This window comes from Crotalus tigris, unplaced genomic scaffold, assembly GCF_016545835.1.
Source record: "Crotalus tigris isolate CLP2741 ecotype Arizona unplaced genomic scaffold, ASM1654583v1 scf7180000017871.4482833, whole genome shotgun sequence".
Taxonomy (NCBI): Eukaryota; Metazoa; Chordata; class Lepidosauria; order Squamata; family Viperidae; genus Crotalus; species Crotalus tigris.
In genome coordinates, this window is record NW_024096690.1 from 3,682,033 (window position 1) to 3,700,004 (window position 17,972).

The 17,972-nt window shown below is 35.3% G+C and overlaps 1 protein-coding gene across 4 annotated transcripts in view; it reads left to right on the plus strand.

Moving 5' to 3' along the window:
- The window catches only part of RBMS3 (RNA binding motif single stranded interacting protein 3), a 591,790-nt gene that overhangs the window by 374,504 nt on the left and 199,314 nt on the right, over positions 1 to 17,972 (plus strand). For all 4 annotated transcript variants that reach the window (XR_005556757.1, XM_039343747.1, XM_039343746.1 and 1 more), the window contains exon 5: positions 10,834 to 10,991. Coding sequence is in view for 3 of the 4 variants with exons in the window: in XM_039343747.1 (XP_039199681.1) it covers positions 10,834 to 10,991 (158 nt within the window). In the remaining variant the exon portion in view is untranslated. The remainder of the gene's footprint in view (positions 1 to 10,833; positions 10,992 to 17,972) is intronic.

Here is a 17,972-nt window from a genome sequence, read left to right on the forward strand (position 1 = left end):
ATGTATAGCAGAATTCAAATAGGCCAATTGATTTACAAAGGGTGGTGAAATTCTGGTCTTGTTCTGTCTTAGCCTATGTCCGTCCTTGTTGCGTCACAAGAACAACCCCTTTTTTATCAGTAGGCTGGAAAAAACAACCCTTTTTATCTCCAAAACAAGAACAGAATACTTTTCCAACAGATAATTGGTGAAAAAGCAGACAGAGCAGGAGTTAAACAAGAAATTCACCAGTAAAACAAACAGACCATAATCTCTTGAAGTTCTTTACAAACAGTTGCCTTCAGCAACCAGCACCGTCCACACCTTCCCTTTTTATAAAGCAGACCCAAGGCGTGGCTTCTCAGTGCCTTCTCCTCTTCCCTTGGAGTTGTCGTATTGACTCCCTCTGATTTGCTCTAGATAACTGCCTTCATTTACCGGCATCTATAATGACATCTAGCTGTGAGTCTTCAAAGTCTGAATCATCTCCCCCACACAGCTGAACATGATTGGAGGGGGCAAGCTCTCCATCCAATTGTGAGTCTTGTAACTCATCAGAGCCTTCCTCTGACTCTGATAGCTCCTTCTCCTCTGATTCCCCGGACTCAGCTGCTGGCATCACAGGCTGGCACAGACTCACAACGGGTCTTAATATGAATTGTGTCAATGGATATATGAAATAATTAAAAAGATTGTTGCCAGAGTGCATTGCTTTGCCTTTTGGGGGTTTAGTGGGGCAACTCCTTGAAGAGCATAATGAAACTGCATGATATCAGAAGTATTATAACTGGAGGAAGAAAAGGTATAATTCGGTATAAAAACATCAGATGGATGTCCTAACAGAGTAAATGAAACAAGGACACAAGATAAATGTAGAAGTTGACAAGAGTAAAAAGATGTTACAGAATACCACAGAGATGAATAGAGATAATCTAATGGGAATTATAAAAAAGAATGTTTTAAATATTTTCTGTGCTCTATGATGGATAGCCATACAAATCTTTTAAATAAGTAAATAAAAAATGTGTGACTTCAGATACAAAGATGGTATGTAATGGATTTGAGAAATATTTGTTAAAAGAAATGAAAATAGTTGTGTATTTCTGCCCACTTCATTCTTTGGAAATAAGATGCACATACACTGTCAAGCAAAACATACAAGTAAGTTGAATGCAATAGAAATGGGATTTAATGTGGAACAATTTTCAAATTCTAGTTCTATATCCAATATTTCTTCAGCAATTTTTATATCGCAGCCATATCACAGTTTTCCAGCTATTTTCTGGAAAACAATTATTCTGATATATTTTTTTCACCAGAGAATAAAAGAAAATCCACCAAAATTTTCATGATTGGGGATATAGGACATCCACATTAGTTACCGGGTGGTCATTCTACTACATTCTTTTCAGTTTTAAGCCTTCATAATGTCTTTGCTTTAATTAAATCCCAAAGAAAGGAATCATGAAGAAAGCCTTATTTTAGACTACCTGTCCATCCATGGAGGCTGCAAAGAGATGGAGATGGCAGTGCCATGATCCCAAATTCTTAATGTCTACCCACACTGACACCAACAGCACCAGTTCGATTGGAGCAACACAAAAACCATCAGCCACACTATCACCTGCCACACTTGTGAGTTCATCGAAGCCTGGCACTCCACAAGCAATTCCATTAACAGACACATTGATCTACAACAAGCCTATGAATCCCTTAGGATCCAAATCAACTGCACAGTCAACCAGAGACAGCATTGACTCTCAACCAACCCATGCAAGCCCCACCCTCAGCAGTTCACCTCCCAATGACCCTGACGTGAGATAACTTCCCCATAATAAGACTCACTAATGATTCACACCTTGTGATTCACACCCATCACAAGACCCACCACAGATCCACACCTGAAGCCCTTATAAATACCGTATATTCCGGTGTATAAGGCGACCCGGCGTATAAGACAACCCCGACTTCGGCGCTGAGTCGCATGCCTAGAAAGTCGTCTTATACGCCGGAAACTACTGTTATTTCCAGTGTATAAGATGACTCGGTGTATAAGACCCCCAACTTCGGCGCCAATTTCAACGCTTTCAAAAGTCGTCTTATATGCCGGAAAGTACGGTAGAACATCCCCTAAGGATGTTAATTAGCCTGGTAATGAAATATTCAGAAAACAACCCACAAGCTCGGAGAACGAACCTTCACACTCATACTATACTTGAAGTACAGATATTTGCCACTATTGCACATCTAGTTCTCACAGACAAATGCCGGGCTTTTTTTTTTTATTGAAAATTTTTAGATTTTACAAAACAATACAATTCCCTTCCCCGAACCCCCCCCCAACCCTCCCCTACCCTCCCCCGACCTTCCCAGAGTTGAATACAGGCTTAATTAAAAATTTTCCCAAAAGTCTTAAAATAGATATAAACTATAAACAAGTCTAAATACACTAATTAAACAAATTGTAAAATAATTAGCAATAATATATGTATAAAAAGACAAAAATACAAGGAAATACAAGAAAATAGGAAGAAAGAAAAGAAATAAAAAGAAAAAAAGTCTATAAAGTCTATAAAATATCTTAAGTTTTAAATATAAGTTATTGAAAAGCTAAATAATATTTTTTTATATCCAACTTATATTGTATAAAGTCTATCCATTTTTTCCATACCAAAAAATACTTCTCTTGCGATTGGTCTTTCAAGAAAGCCGAAATCTTTGCCATTTCCGCCAAATAAGAAACTTTAAAAAACCACTCTTGCAGGGTGGGCAAAGATTCCTTCTTCCAACATTGCCCTACTAACAACCTTGCCGCTGTAATTAAATTTAACATCAATGTAATCTCTTTAGTATCACAATCAGAAACAATACCTAACAAAAACAATTGTGGGGTAAATTTTACCCTTCTTCTAAAAATTCTTTGGATATTCCACCATATCTTAATCCAAAAAGCTTTTATATTTTTACATGACCACCAAATATGATAATAAGTAGCATCCAAACATCCACATCTCCAACATTTAGGCTGTAAGTCAGGATACATACGAGACATTTTTTGTGGATCAAGGTGCCATCTATAAAACATTTTATAAAAATTTTCCCTTAAATTTTGGGCTTGTGTAAATTTAACATTCCTCACCCAAATAATTTCCCAGGTATCTAATAGAACCGGTTCTTCAAAATTTTGTGCCCATTTGACCATACATTCTTTAACTAATTCTGCTTCTGAATCCAATTCTACTAACACCCCATAAATTCTCTTAATATGGGTTCGTCTTTAATCTTTTATTTGTTTTAATAAATTCTCATCTTCTCTAAGTAAACCCACATTACGATCTATCTTCCACCTCTCCACTATTTGTCTATAATGAAACCATGAATAAATAATATTTTCTTGTATTAAATCTTCCAAAGACTTTAATTGCCAATTTTTACCATCCCATCTAAGTAGTTGTGCATAAGAAACACTATCCATCTTGATTCCTCTCCTTATCCCTTCTGTCGCATGCCCCGGTATAGCCCATAGTGGAATTTTAAAATCAATTCTATAATATTTCCTCCAAACCCAAAGTAAAGAGATCCTTTTAATATGAGATTTAAAAACCCTATCAACCTTTTTATTAAAAATTAAATAGGCATGCCATCCAAAAAGTAAATCCCAACCCTCCAAGAGGAGTATTTCTACATTTGTTAAATTAACCCAATCACTTATTAATGTTAACACCACAGCATCATAATACAATTTCAAATTCGGTACCTTGAGTCCACCTCTCTCACGAATATCCTGTATAATTTTAAGTTTTACTCTTGGTTTTTTCCCTGCCCAGATAAATTTGTTAATACCTTTCTGCCATTCATTTAAATTAGCCTCATTCTTTAAAATAGGTATCATTTGAAATAAAAAAAGAAACTTTGGCAAAACATTCATTTTGATCGCCACAATTCTTCCCAAAAGAGATAATTGCAACTTCTCCCAATTTTCCAAATCTCTTCGTATATTGACCCACAGCCTTTCATAATTATTTTTATACAATTTTGCATTAGAAACAGATAAAATAACCCCCAAATATTTTACCTTATTGACAACCTCAAAATCTGTCAACTTAACCAAAGTCTGCTTATCCAAATTAGTCATATTTTTAGGCAATATTTTAGTCTTATTGTTATTAATTTTAAAACCTGAAACCTATCCATACTGATGTATCAATTGTAATAACTCTATTACAGAATGAGTGGGTTGAGATAAGGTAACCACCAAGTCATCTGCAAAAGCCCTTAATTTATATTCTTTTTTATTAACTTCTATTCCTTTTATTTGCTGTGATTCTCGAATTTTGATCAACAATATTTCCAAAGTTAAAACAAACAGCAATGGTGACAATGGACAACCCTGTCTAGTCCCCTTCTCTATTGCAAACACCTCTGACAAACCCCCATTAACTATAAGTTGTGCCGTTTGCTTTTGATAGATAGCACCAAAAGCTTGTAAAATTTTTTCTCCAAAGTTCATTTTCTCAATTAGTCTTAACATAAATTGCCAATTCAGCTGGTCAAAAGCTTTTTCAGCATCTAAAAATATCAATCCTGCAGAAACTTGATTGTTTTTATCTAAATATTCTAATAAGTTAATAATCTGTCTGACATTGTTCTTCATATACCTTCCAGTTATAAAACCCGTTTGATCCATATGTATTACATGATGCAAAACCTTCATAAGCCTGTTAGCTAAAATTTTTGAAAAGATCTTGTAGTCTACATTTAAGAGAGATATAGGTGTATAATTCTTTGGTAAAGTGAGATCTTGATCTTCTTTTGGAATCAAAGATATAAAAGCTCTACCCCATGACGGGAGAATCTCTGAACCCTGTAATATATTATTAAAAAGCTCACTTAAAGGTTGAATCATCTCTTGTACCAATGTTTTGTAATAAATAGATGTCAAACCGTCAGTACCCGGTGCCTTACCTAATTTTAATTCTTTAATTACTGTCTCAATCTCCTCACTAGTAATCAAACCATTAATTTCTTGTTTCTGATCTTCTGTTAATTTAGGAAAGTTAGCTTCATTTAAATAATTATCTATATCTAAAACCTGTACTTTAGTACTCATGTATAATTTTTGGTAATAATCGAAAAAGGATTTCTTAATCAACTCCTTCTGATATACCAATTTACCATTATAATTTATTTTATCTATAGTTCTCTGTCTCTGCTTCTTTCTCAATTGATAAGCCAACCATCTCCCTGGTTTATTAGCATTACAAAATGTATTTTGTTTCATGTACAGTAAGTTAGTTGCGGTTTGATCAGCCATCAACATATTGAACTGTGATTTAAGCAATTTTATGGATTCCTTAACCTTCTCATCTGTAGGATTTAAAATCAAAACTTTTTCTTTTAGTTTAATTTCATTTTCCAAGTCCTTATGTTTCTGCATCTGCTTCCGTCTATAAACATTGTTCATTTGTATCAAAACCCCGCGCATGTAAGCTTTACCTGCATCCCAGACCATTGACATTGAAGTTCCCTTATACATATTTAAAGCAAAATAATCCTTTAATTGCTCCTTTAACTTTTGAACGTTCTTTTCTTGTCTAAATAAATTTTCATTCATCCTCCACGATCTCCTCTCCTCTTTTTCATCAACCAATTCCATCCAAACTGGACTGTGATCCGTCAATGTCCTGGGAAAAATTTTAACATTCTTTACCCTAAAATATAAATCCGTTGTAATAAAAAAAAATCAATTCTTGAAAAAGATTGACGCCTATCCGAAAAAAAGTGAAATCTCTCTCCTCCAAGTTATGTTCACGCCAATAATCTCGCAGCTCCCAGTCCTCTTTCAAATCAAAAAAAGCTTTAGGTAATTTAGCCTGTTTAAAAGAAATAGAGGATCCTTTTTTATCTCTTTGTGTGTCTAACACACCATTCCAGTCTCCCATTAATATAACAGATCTGTAATCCAACAAAGTTAATTTTTGATGTAACAGTCTGTAAAATTGTTCCTGTTGTTGATTTGGTGCATACAGTCCCACTATAAGTACTTTTTTACCATACAAGCCCACTTCAATCAAAACGTATCTCCCTTGAGGATCGGATTCTACCAAACAGGCTGATAGGTTTTGCTTATCATAAATAACTACTCCCCCTTTTTTCCCAGGAGCAGAAGATACAAAATGAGATCCCAGACGAGCATTAACTAAATATTTTTGATCTTTAAATATAATATGTGTTTCCTGCAAGCAAATAATATCATTATTGTGTTGCTTTAAATAATGAAAAATCTTCTTTCTCTTTTGAGGGGAATTAAGGCCATTAGCATTTCATGTCAGGAGCTTTATCATCTCCCTTAACCAGAAGCCTGGAGAAGACTACTTGAAGATCTGCCATTGAAGAATGTGCTGCAGAACTCTTGGGTCTTGCTCCTCCCACAGGGACCGAAGCAACTTCTTGAAGAACTTCTTTAACTTCTTTCTTCTGTTGTTCCTTTTCCTTACGTCTATGTGCTGCGCGAGTCATTCTTTGCTCTTTAATCTCTGCTTGTTGCAGCCACTCCGCCTGTGACTTTCCAATATCCATCAATACTACTTTTTCAGACTGTTGTTCCACCTCTTTACCATCCAAGACTTTCTGCATCATAGGTGGTGGTGAGCCTGCTCCCAGGACCGACTTATAAAACTCCTTTGCTTTAGGAACTGTATTAAGTCTATAACGCATCCCCGCATGGCTCACAACAATACCCATCGGAATCTCCCATCTAAATGGCATCAATCTTTTTTTAAATTCATTAGCTAAGAAAGCAAACTCTTTTCTCCTTCTTAAAATTTTGGATGGGATCTCCTTTAAAATAATAACATCTTGAGCAGCAATCTGAAACCTCTCGTTATAAAAAGCTTGTATAATTTCATTACACAGAGATCTCTTTCCAAAATAAATCACCACATCTCTTGGTAAATTTCTTTGTTTTGCAATCCAGGAGTTAACTCTAAATATCTTTTCAACTTATCTGAGTATTTCCTCTTTCTCTCTATTCAAAATAACAGCAAGGTCATTTACCACAATCTCTCTCAAGCCTTGCTGCATGTCTTCTTTCAGGCCTCTGATTCTTAAAGCATATTCCATCTCTCTATACTGAGACATGACAATGTCATCTTGTGAAATTTCCATCTTTTTTTCCATGCCTTCAAATTTGTCTTCCAGAATATCCACCTTATCTGCCACCTCTTCCACTCTAGAATCCAACTTCTCAACCACAGAAGCAAGTCCTGTTAAAGCCATAACTATATCTTGCCTCAGGATAGTATTATTCTGCTCTAAAAGCTCCTTCATTTCCCCTCTATTTTGAGTATTATTCTGGTCTAAAAGCTCCTTCATTTCCCCTCTGATTTGAGCTACAGCATTTCCCATTATATCTTTCATATCTTGTACTGTTATTGCTGGCAAAGGAGGAGAGGGTGGTGGTGTAGCTTTAGGTTGTTGTGCCAGTAAGATCGCAGGAGAAGAAGCCACCTTAGGTACTGTAGAAGTTGCTTGCCTCTTTGAAGCCGTTTTCAAAAAGAAAAAAATCTTATTTCTTCTTTCCTCCTTCTTTAAAAAAAAATAAAAAATCCCTTAAAAGAGAAAAAAATAACAAAGGAGAGTTTAACAACAACAAAAAAATCTTCCCAAAGCACAAATCCACCTTAAGAAGAAGTTTAAGGAGGAAAAAAAACCATCTAATCCATAACGTTCCGTTTCACTCACTTTTTTTCCAAAAAAAACCCTTTCCAATCACCATTTTACTTTCACTCTCCACGCAAGAAAAAACGAAGAAAAAAGAGAAAAAGAATAGAAATAAAAGTCAATCTTTCAAACTAAAGTCCAGATGAAATCCAATAAAAAAATCCTTTATCCAACTCTGTCCGCTTTTTTAAAAATAACTCACCCGGTCCCTTTAAGCGCGGAGGTGGTAGCGGCGTTTTGCTTTGTTCCCAAAGGAACAAAGACAGCTGGGAGGCGGAGGCAACCTGAACTCCGAGGGAACTCTCTTTCCCCCCCCCCAGGGAAAAATTCCTGGGGGGTTCAAGAGGCTCTACCTCTATTCAGGTGATACTCCCCTCCTCCCCTTCACCCGGGAGGGAGGTTTTGAGCTGCAGAACAGCTGGTGCCTGCTGTGCTCCGCGGTTCTCATGCTTTCCCAGGAGGACGCTACAAAGTAGCCGCCATCACCGACACTAAACCACCGGAAGCCCAAATGCCGGGCTTTTTGAATTACTACTATTTTTTATTTATTTTATTTTATTTATTAAATATTTAAATCTTCTCTAGAAGGTGACTCTTCTTCACAATGATTTTTATTGCTTTGTATGGAAACTGGGGGCCCCTCCAAAAAAATGAACCAAAGCTGGACACAATCCTTCACTTATCTTGCATATTTAAAAGCATAATCTACATTTTGTGATCCAGTCTGGGAAATTGATAAATTAGTAAAATAAAATGGATATTTTATACATTATTCTGCCTGTAATGAGAAACCTGAAGAGCTAAAATTGATGATAATTCTAACTCACATCATTTCCATCGGAAGACCACATACTTTTTGGTTCACCTATCTGTTAAAAGTTTCCTCTAATACTTCCCAACATAACTTTATTAGAATGTAGTCTGTGTTATCTAATCAGAAGAAAGCATTTCTTGACTCTCTTCTTTAAAATCAGGATTTTTTTGCTACCTTTTTAAAATTAATTATTGTTTGCTCCATAACAAAGTAGGTTATTTTAAAATAATTGGATGTATCCATAATGATTTGAGAGCAGTAAGCACTAAAGAGGGCAAATGATGTCTCATAAGGGATTGATCAAGAATTTTATGACCTTGTTTTATTTTTGTTTTATGTTTTGTTTGTGAGTATATATTTTAATAGTGTTTTACTACATTACTTTCTGCATGAAACTAGGAAATCCAAATTCAGTTATGCAGGTTAGGGGTGCTGCATGAATAGCCTTGGTATTATTACCATATAACTTGAGTTCCTGAATCTCCATGCATTACCTTCTAGGGAAGACCTGTCCTATTCAGTTGTGAATCTATCTATTTGGTTTATTGCTGTTAGATAATTAAAACCATAATTATAATTTAATTGCATTGTTGGATATTTTAAAGTATTGCTTGTTATATTACGGTGGATTGATTCATCACCTGATTCAAATATAATATATTGTAAGGATTTCTCTAGAAATAGCAATGTTTAATATTTGACTTAAATATTATAGCTATCTACTTTAGATAAGTCAAACAATAATCTTTGATTTAATTTGCCTCTTGAAAATGTCGTAAGATTAACAAGTGGATTATATTTATTAATTCTACATACATGAGAAAAAAATTCAGCCAAAACTCAAAGATTGCTGAAAGTATCAATGAATGTTTAAAAAAGACATAATGTGCAGCATATCTAAGACTACTCTTGATATTTATTCAAATTAAAAATTGAAAAAATTAAATTTATGGTGTGTATTTAGATTCAACATTGCATATGACAATTCCAAAACAGAATTTGTCTGCATTGTACTGATGAAATTCATTGATTTCTATAATATTCCTCTTAAAAATAGTTTTATGCATTGTTCCATCTATAAAGTGAATGTGTGGGAGCATATCAGCACCTGTTTTTGATTGCCTGACTAATAAAATATGCAATCTAATTACAGCATGTGGATTTGATAACAATTGGAATAATGAAATTGAAAATATAATAATAAATATCTGAAGGACAGTGAAGAAGATACATTGAAACTAGTATACAAGGAAGGGTTACTTAGTATTGGAGAGACAAAACTGGCCTACAGGAAAGAGTAAATGAAGAACAGAAAAGAAAAATGGGAAGACAAAATGTTACATAGTCAGTCTATTAAAAAAAAAAAAAAAGGCAAAGCGGATAATAAAAAGACCTGATAATGGCCAAAGCAGGAAAGGTGAAAAAAGAGACAGAGGGGCTAATCTGACTGCACAAGACCAAACCTTAAAAACAAATGCATGCAGCAACAGAATTAAGAGCAACAGTCTGCAGGTGCCACCTCAACAAAGAAGCTGAATGGCCAGTAGACCACTTGGTTAGCTGCCACAAGATCACATATACTGACTAAGACAACAGCATGACAAAGTAGCAACAATTGGAATGTATTGGAAGATCTGCAAGAAATATCATTTGCCTGTAAGCAAGAATTTTGGATCATAAAATAGAGAAAGTCATAGAAAATGAAGAAGTTAAATTGCTCTTTAGAATTTAAACAGACAGGCATCTGTCACATAATATCCAAGACTTAACAACTTTGATAAGAAAGACAAAAAAATCTGGATAATGGACATGGCAGTGCCTGGAGACAGAAGAATAGAAAAGAAAGAATTGGAAAGCATAAAAAATATAAAGATCTGTCAATAGAATTAGAATAGAAGGACCAGTAGTAAGTACCACTCCTTCAACACTGCTGCAACTTAGAATGGTTGCCAATCAAATGGTCATTAACCGAGGACTACATGTAGTTTTTGCCCATTTGATCCTTCTTTTGTTTGGTCCAAACACTAGTTCATAAAATGTGCTATCTTAGTTTATGAATGACCAATATATGATTTGCAATTCATCCACTGATCACAAGCTTGCCTACAAATGTGTTTCTTCAGTTGGTGAAAATGCCATTAAAAAGCAGTTTAAAGAACTCTGTTTTGAATTAGAACATTTATTACAAGATTTATATTCACCTATAAGGTAATATATAAAGTGGAGCTCCTTCCTTCTCTTAAAAATGTTTATATTCGTGTCTCTTGTGACATAACTTAGCTGAAAAAGATCTAATAGGACTGTTTCTTTTATTTTAGCAACAAGAACAAGACCCCACAAATCTTTACATCTCAAACTTGCCCATTTCCATGGATGAGCAAGAGTTGGAGAATATGCTTAAACCTTTTGGACATGTCATTTCCACCAGAATATTAAGAGATGCAAATGGCATCAGCAGAGGAGTAGGATTTGCCAGGTAAAAGCTGTTTTTTTTATTTGCATGCTAGAATTTATTTCCTTTTCTCTTTAGATTTATTTATTTATGCATGGCAAGGCTATATTTGGTATTGCTTAAAGATCTGGAATCATACAACATGTACAATAATGCAAGCAACTAAAGGAACTTATCTGAATGTATGGGTACATCTTTTCCAGAAAATTGAAAAACCATTGCTTGAGAATAAAGTTTATTTTATTAAGTCAAATAATAGTAAAATAACCGGGAGCAATTAAATATCAATTTCAACATGAAGAGAAATAAATGTCATTCTTTCTGAAAGCCTGTATGTGATTATGCTAGATATTTCTTAATTTAAGATTGAAAAAAGATGGGAAGAGTGAATATAAATTTACTGTAAAATATAATGAATAAATAATTCAATAAAACAGAGAAGTGTCGTACCAATTTTGCCAATTTGAAAGGAGTATTCCAGGATCATCACTGTCAGCCATTCAGTTGTTCCTGACCCTCGGCCTTGCTATGGATCATTATTCTCCATGCCCCTCTGTCTCAAACTGCCTCTCTCTGATTCACCGTGGTCATTCCAGTGTTATCTTTTATAACGTCTGGCCAGCAGGCACTAGGATGGCCCCTTTCGCTTTTCCTGCTGATCACTGATTTTTTTGAATGAGTCGACTCTCATGACATGACCAAAGTACGATAGTCTTTGGCTTCTGGTTAGGCATCACAGCGTAATGGGTGCAGGAAGACGGGGCTCCGTCTTCCACTCTCGATCTGGCCTTGCTGGGGATCCTAAAAAGGGTTGAAAGTTGCCCCGGAGAGGCGACGAAGAAGGAGAGGACCCTTGTTGATTGCAGAGGGGTGGTGACCCCTCTGTTTGATCCAAGGAAGCCCTCCAAACCAGCAGGGGAAAGACTGGCTACAGAAGCTGCTGGCAACTGAAGAAAATAAGCACTGAGCAACTTTTGAGCAATGTGGATGGAACTGGGTGAGATTATATCCTCTCTTTATGATTTTAAGACTTTTTCCTTGAAAAAACCATCCAAAGCAAAGAATCTCCCCAATGAGAGAGGGAAGGGGAATTTCCGCCCCATTACCTCAGGAAAAGAAAAGCAGCAAACTAATTGCTTGAGGGAAAACAAAAAAAATTGCAAGATTAATTTGGAAGCAATACAGATGTATAGCTTTGAAATTTGGGGACTAAAAGTATTTTTGAGACTTTTTTTAGAAAAGAGACTTGAAAAGTTTGTAATATAAGTTTGGATTTAAAAAGCTGGAAGACGGTGTTAATGACATCTAGTGGAGAACTACAGCAGTACAATTTATTATTAAAGGAACTTGGCTTGAAGCCCAGACTCAGATAAGACTTTGGTTGTCCTTGGAAACTTTTACTTTTGAAGAAGACTGCAGCTGGGAAAAGGGGAAAAAAAAACCTCTTGAGCTGCTTCTTTGTTATTCCTGAAAACTTTCATTTTTGCAGACTGCAGCTGGGAAAAGGGAAAAAAAAACTCTTGGACTGCTTATCTGTCTTGGGGACCCTATTGGACTATAAAGACTACATACAAAAACAAAATGAGTGTTCCATACTTAGCCTTAAATGGTAACACTTTAACACTTGCCCCCGAAGCTCCCAGCTAGATATACCAACAAGAAAATGTTAATGAATCTCAGAAATAAATTCTTTCTATGTTAAAATCAATCCAACAGACAATTGTTTTATTTCATGATGACACTAAAAATAACGCAAATGAGATAAAAGAACAATTTTCTAATCTAAACTTACAAATCCAGACTATGACTACAAAGAAGGGACTAGTAACCCAGAAAACAGAAGAAAAAAATTAGAAGAAACAGATCCAAAGATGGAAGACCTAAAGGAAGAAATTAGCAGACATATACAGACAAATGAAAAATTAGAAGATGCAGTGGTAACACCAGAAATGGAAAAGATATCTTACTTGTCAAGATTTCAGAACACATTTGAAGATAAGGAAGAAGAGCTGATCGAATGGATGATAAAGCTATTAGGAGAAATGCTGAATATTGACAAACAAGAAATGAAAAGAAAAACTGAAGGAGAAAGATGGAGACTGTTTAATGAATATAAATGGGTTGAGCATTCTTCCAAAAATACTTCAATCAAATTCTCTTCCTCGTTCCAAACAATATATACAAAAACAGAGGAAGAATTACTTGATGATTCAAATGTACTGACTTAGAAAGTCATTTGGCAAAGGAAGAAAGATAGAGTAAAACTGAAGAAAATAGAGGTTTTGTCCTATTAGATAGGATATTATACTATTAAACAGATGTTTGAATATGGTTAAGAGAATAGATAACTGTTAGAAATAAAAGTATTATAATTAGAAGGATAGGATTTGTAACTAGAATATTATATTTTGTTATGAGATGGGAAATATGAAAATTCTAAAAGGGTTTGAATAAGAGAAGCCTTTGATTATCCAAATATAATTTATTACGAGAAAATTATAAGCAATAGACACACTTTGAACTTTGAACATTGAGGGGAAATCAAAATTTTAAAAAAGCAGGAAATGGATTCTAAGTGCAAATGCAATTGAGATATGTTTTGGCTAGAAAAGATATTATAAACTAACACTATAGATATTATGTACAATATCAGAAAAATGTGGTGAAGGTGTCTGTATTTAATTGTATATGTATTAACAGTAACAAGAATTATATTTGCCCAGTGTAGAAAAATGCATACTACCAGAAGAAGAGAGGATCAAGGAAGCACTGGATGGTGTAGTATTGGAACTAGACTGAGAAAATTAATATGTACCACTGAATTATCAATGAACTCAGACAACACATTGTTATTAAGTACTTATGATTGTAAAATTAGAAAATTAATAAAATAATTAAAATACAAAATATGACAGTCTCTGTTTGGCAATTTTGTCTTGAAGTGATATTTTTGGTGAGGTTCATTCTAAGACTTTGTTTGTTATTTTTGCAGTTCATGGGATAAGTAATAGTCACCTCAAGCGTCCACCCTTCTCCTATCTGCCCTTTTCAGAGTCCAGATTTGCAGCCATAAGTAGCAGTTGGAAAAATTATTGTGTTAACTAATCTGCATTTGGTTGTGAGGTTGATGTCTTTACTCTTCCAGATGTTATTCATACCAGACATTGTAATTCTTCCAAGTGCTATACGCTTTCTGATCTCAGAGCTACAATCATCACTTTGGTCAATTTTTGAGGATTTCCTCCAAATTTCCAGGGTATATAAATTTCCAGGATATAAAAAATTAATTAGGAGGATCACACATATCTGTACCAATCGTGAGAAGAAGTTGCAGCTTTTGTATATTAGTTTCAAGAGCATTTTGTGGGTTAAAACTGTTATATGCTGAAATTTTCAACACATCTTTTAAGTAAATCTTAGTTTGATAGCATTAGATTAGGTAAATTGTAATGAATGAATACATCCAGCTTCTCCTCAATCATTGAATAGTTCTTCCTTCCAAATTTGTTCCATGTGGAAGTCAATTTATTATTCCACACATCCGTTTTAGTTTTCCTTATTGCATTCCTGAAATGTTCCAGAATTTTATGTATTATATATCGTAGAGGAGAAATAATGCCAGATTTTTCAACTTTAGTTTTTGATTCAGGTAAATTTTGATTTAATGTCATGATTTTTGTGACTGTCTTAAGATTCAAGAAGAATTCTGGAAAGAATAAATAAGAATCAGTTGAAAATAAAAAATAAAAAACCCCGTCCGGTTGGACTGACATCCACCATAATGAAATGCTTTGAGAAGCTGATAAAGGACACTATTGTATCTAGCTTCCCGCCAGCATTTGACCCGCTTCAGTTTGCCTACCGACCAAATCGCTCTACGGAGAATGCTATTTCTTCCGTTCTCCATCTGAGCCTGAAACACTTAGAGGAAAGAAATACTCATGTGCGTTTGCTGTTTGTCGACTTCAGTTTGGCGTTTAACACAATCATTCCCCAGCATCTAGTAGACAAACTGGGCCTTTTAGGCTTAAGCACTCCTTTGTGCAACTGGATTCTTGATTTTCTTACCAACAGGCCCCAATATGTGAAAGTTGGAACAAATACCTTTAATACCATTTTCTTGAGCACAGGTTCTCCTCAGGGCTTAAGTCCACTGCTGTTCACCCTGTTGACTCGTGACTATTATGCCAGGTTTGCCACCAACCATATTGTGAAGTTTGCAGATGACACAACAGTAGTGGGCCTTATTCAGGATGACAAGGTGGAAGCTTACCTCAAGGAGGTTGAGGGGTTGGTGAACTGGTGTAAGAAAAACAGCCTAGTTTTAAATACCAGAAAAACCAAAGAGATCATTGTTGATTTCAGAAAAGGCAGGCACAGCCACACTTCTCTGTGCATTAATGATTCACCTGTGGAGATGGTTACCAGCGTCAAATTCCTGGGTGTGCAGCTAACGAGTATGCTGACTTGGTGAAGTGGGCACAGCAGTGCCTGCATTTTCTGTGTCACATGAGAAAATGCATGAGAGCCGAGGTGGCGCAGCAGTTAGAGTGCAGTACTGCAGGCCACTTTAGCTGACTGTGTTCAGCAGGTCAGCGGTTCAAATCTCACCGGCTCAAGGTTGACTCAGCCTTCCATCCTTCCGGGGTAGGTAAAATGAGGACCCAGATTGTTGGGGGCAATGTAAATATATATATATATATATATATATATATATACATTGCTTACTGGTGTACACCGCTTAGAGAGTGCTTGCACTTAAAGCGGTATATAAGTCTCATAAATAAATAAATAAATAAATAAAAGCACATCTTCCTTCCCCTGTCCTGACCACTTTCTACAGGGGGACGATTGAGAGCATCCTGTCATACAGCATCACAGTCTGGTTTGGAAGCATCACTGCTTCAGACAGGAAGGCGGTGTAGAGAGTGGTGAAAATGGCTGAAAAGATCATTGGCAGTTCCCTCCCTCTCATACAGGACATAACACAGAAGCGTTGCTTGAGCAGGGTCTGTAAGATTATCTGGGGCACTACACATCCTTTTCATGACCTGTTTTCCTTGTTACCTTCTGGGAGGAGGCTTCGTGGTATCCATAGCAGAACATCCAGATTCAGCCATAGTTTCATTCCATACAGCATTAACCTTGTGAACTCTCAAGCTTCCACTTTCCGTTATATATTCAAAATGGACAGTATTTAATATTTATTTGCTACATATAGGTGTGCATCATGTATGTGTTTCACTTTGAGAGTGGGCAACTAAATTTCATTTTTGATGTGTGCCGTTGTGCCCACAGTAAAAAAATGACAATAAAGGTTATCTATCAGTCAGACATGTTTTGTATAAATTCTGCCTTTACTTTTCTTACAAAGTCAAAATTACCCTGGATTTAAAAAATAAAATCACCATATGATAAGAAATATTTGCTGTGGAGGGAAAATGTTGACAGCTATTTCATTGATCCTTGCATGATGCAGAATATTTACTTCATTGTAGGTAAAATACATAGATAACCTTTATTGTCATTTTTTTACTGTGGACACATTGGCACACATAAAAAATGAAATTTAGTAGTTGCTGAATTTGTGAGCCTCCCCTGTGCTAATCAGGGGGCATAAGTTAATAGGCAATGCAACTTCACAAAGAACACTGCTTGCAAGAAAACATTCAAACAACATTGTCTGCATTCAAGTGGCAAACAGAATGAAGGATGAAGTGCTCTTGCTCTTCTTATACAATTCATTAAGTTGCCTTATTAAAAATTTGCTAGCGGGAGAACTGGATCTGAAACATTAATACCAGGTTTTTCAACTGGAATCCATTTAATAGAATCAGGAGAAGAGAAGAGTTGACAGGTTGGCATACACACTTTTCAGAGAGAGTTTGCAGTATTCACATGATTATTGAGGACAAGCAATGCTGAAGATTTCTCTTCAAGGTGTGCTTTTCTACTGGGCAATGAAACTATATATCACATGCCCATGGATATACTGTTTTTCTTCAGAGAGGAATAGCTTTATCAGTCAAATGGGATGGTTAGGATAATTTTTCTTGTATTTGTAGCAACAAAAAGAACAGAAGTCTTATTCAAACATTCAAAAATCACAATACTGATTATATGAATACTTTAGTTATAATTGCCTCCCACCAATGTCATTCACTGGTATACCCAGGTAAATATTGTATATAATTATCTTCAAGAAAAGAAGGAGATTTAACTCTGTGGTACAGTTGAATACATGCTTGTCTGCAAAAGTCAAAAATAAAGAATAAAATATTTTTATTTCACTTCCTGACGTCATATATCTTAAATTAATCTTCCCAGTGGCATTTTGTTGTAAACTCATATGGTAACAGAAGAAAATGAAGAAATGCTGACAATCATGCATTCATTAATTTTATTGCTACTGGATATACCCTTTTACTAGTTATCTTGAAAGAGAGATTATCAATCATTGCTTTTTTTTATGAGATCTATTTACTTGTTCAGAAATAGTGATGTTTAAAAAAATTGTTAAAATTTTATTAGGAAAGTATAACATCAGTGATAAAAATAATAATACAGTAGTGATAGTGCATTAAAAATTATATATATATATATATATATATATATATATATATATATATATTCAAGAATATTGGTAAAAATGCGACTCCCAGGCATAATTTATGAATAAAAGAATAAAATACGATCACCGGGAGGGTTAAAATAAGAATACTTTACTAAAAATATACTTATACTAAAAAGTTGCCAAGCTTTCGCTGGGGGAACTCCCCAGCATCGTCAGAGCTAAAAGGCCATTACAATAAAGGTGGTTTAAGTAGGTTCAAGTAACGTTTGCGCACGGCTCCTAGACCGTGTTACTGGCCCTGATTGGCCAGCTGATAACCAAGATGTGTCTATAACGTTATGTTCTTTTCTTCGGATGCCCTTCCCTATCCCTCCACTATTGGTCTTTGGAGGCGTTAGTAACCTTGCATCCCCTCGTCTTCCGATAATACC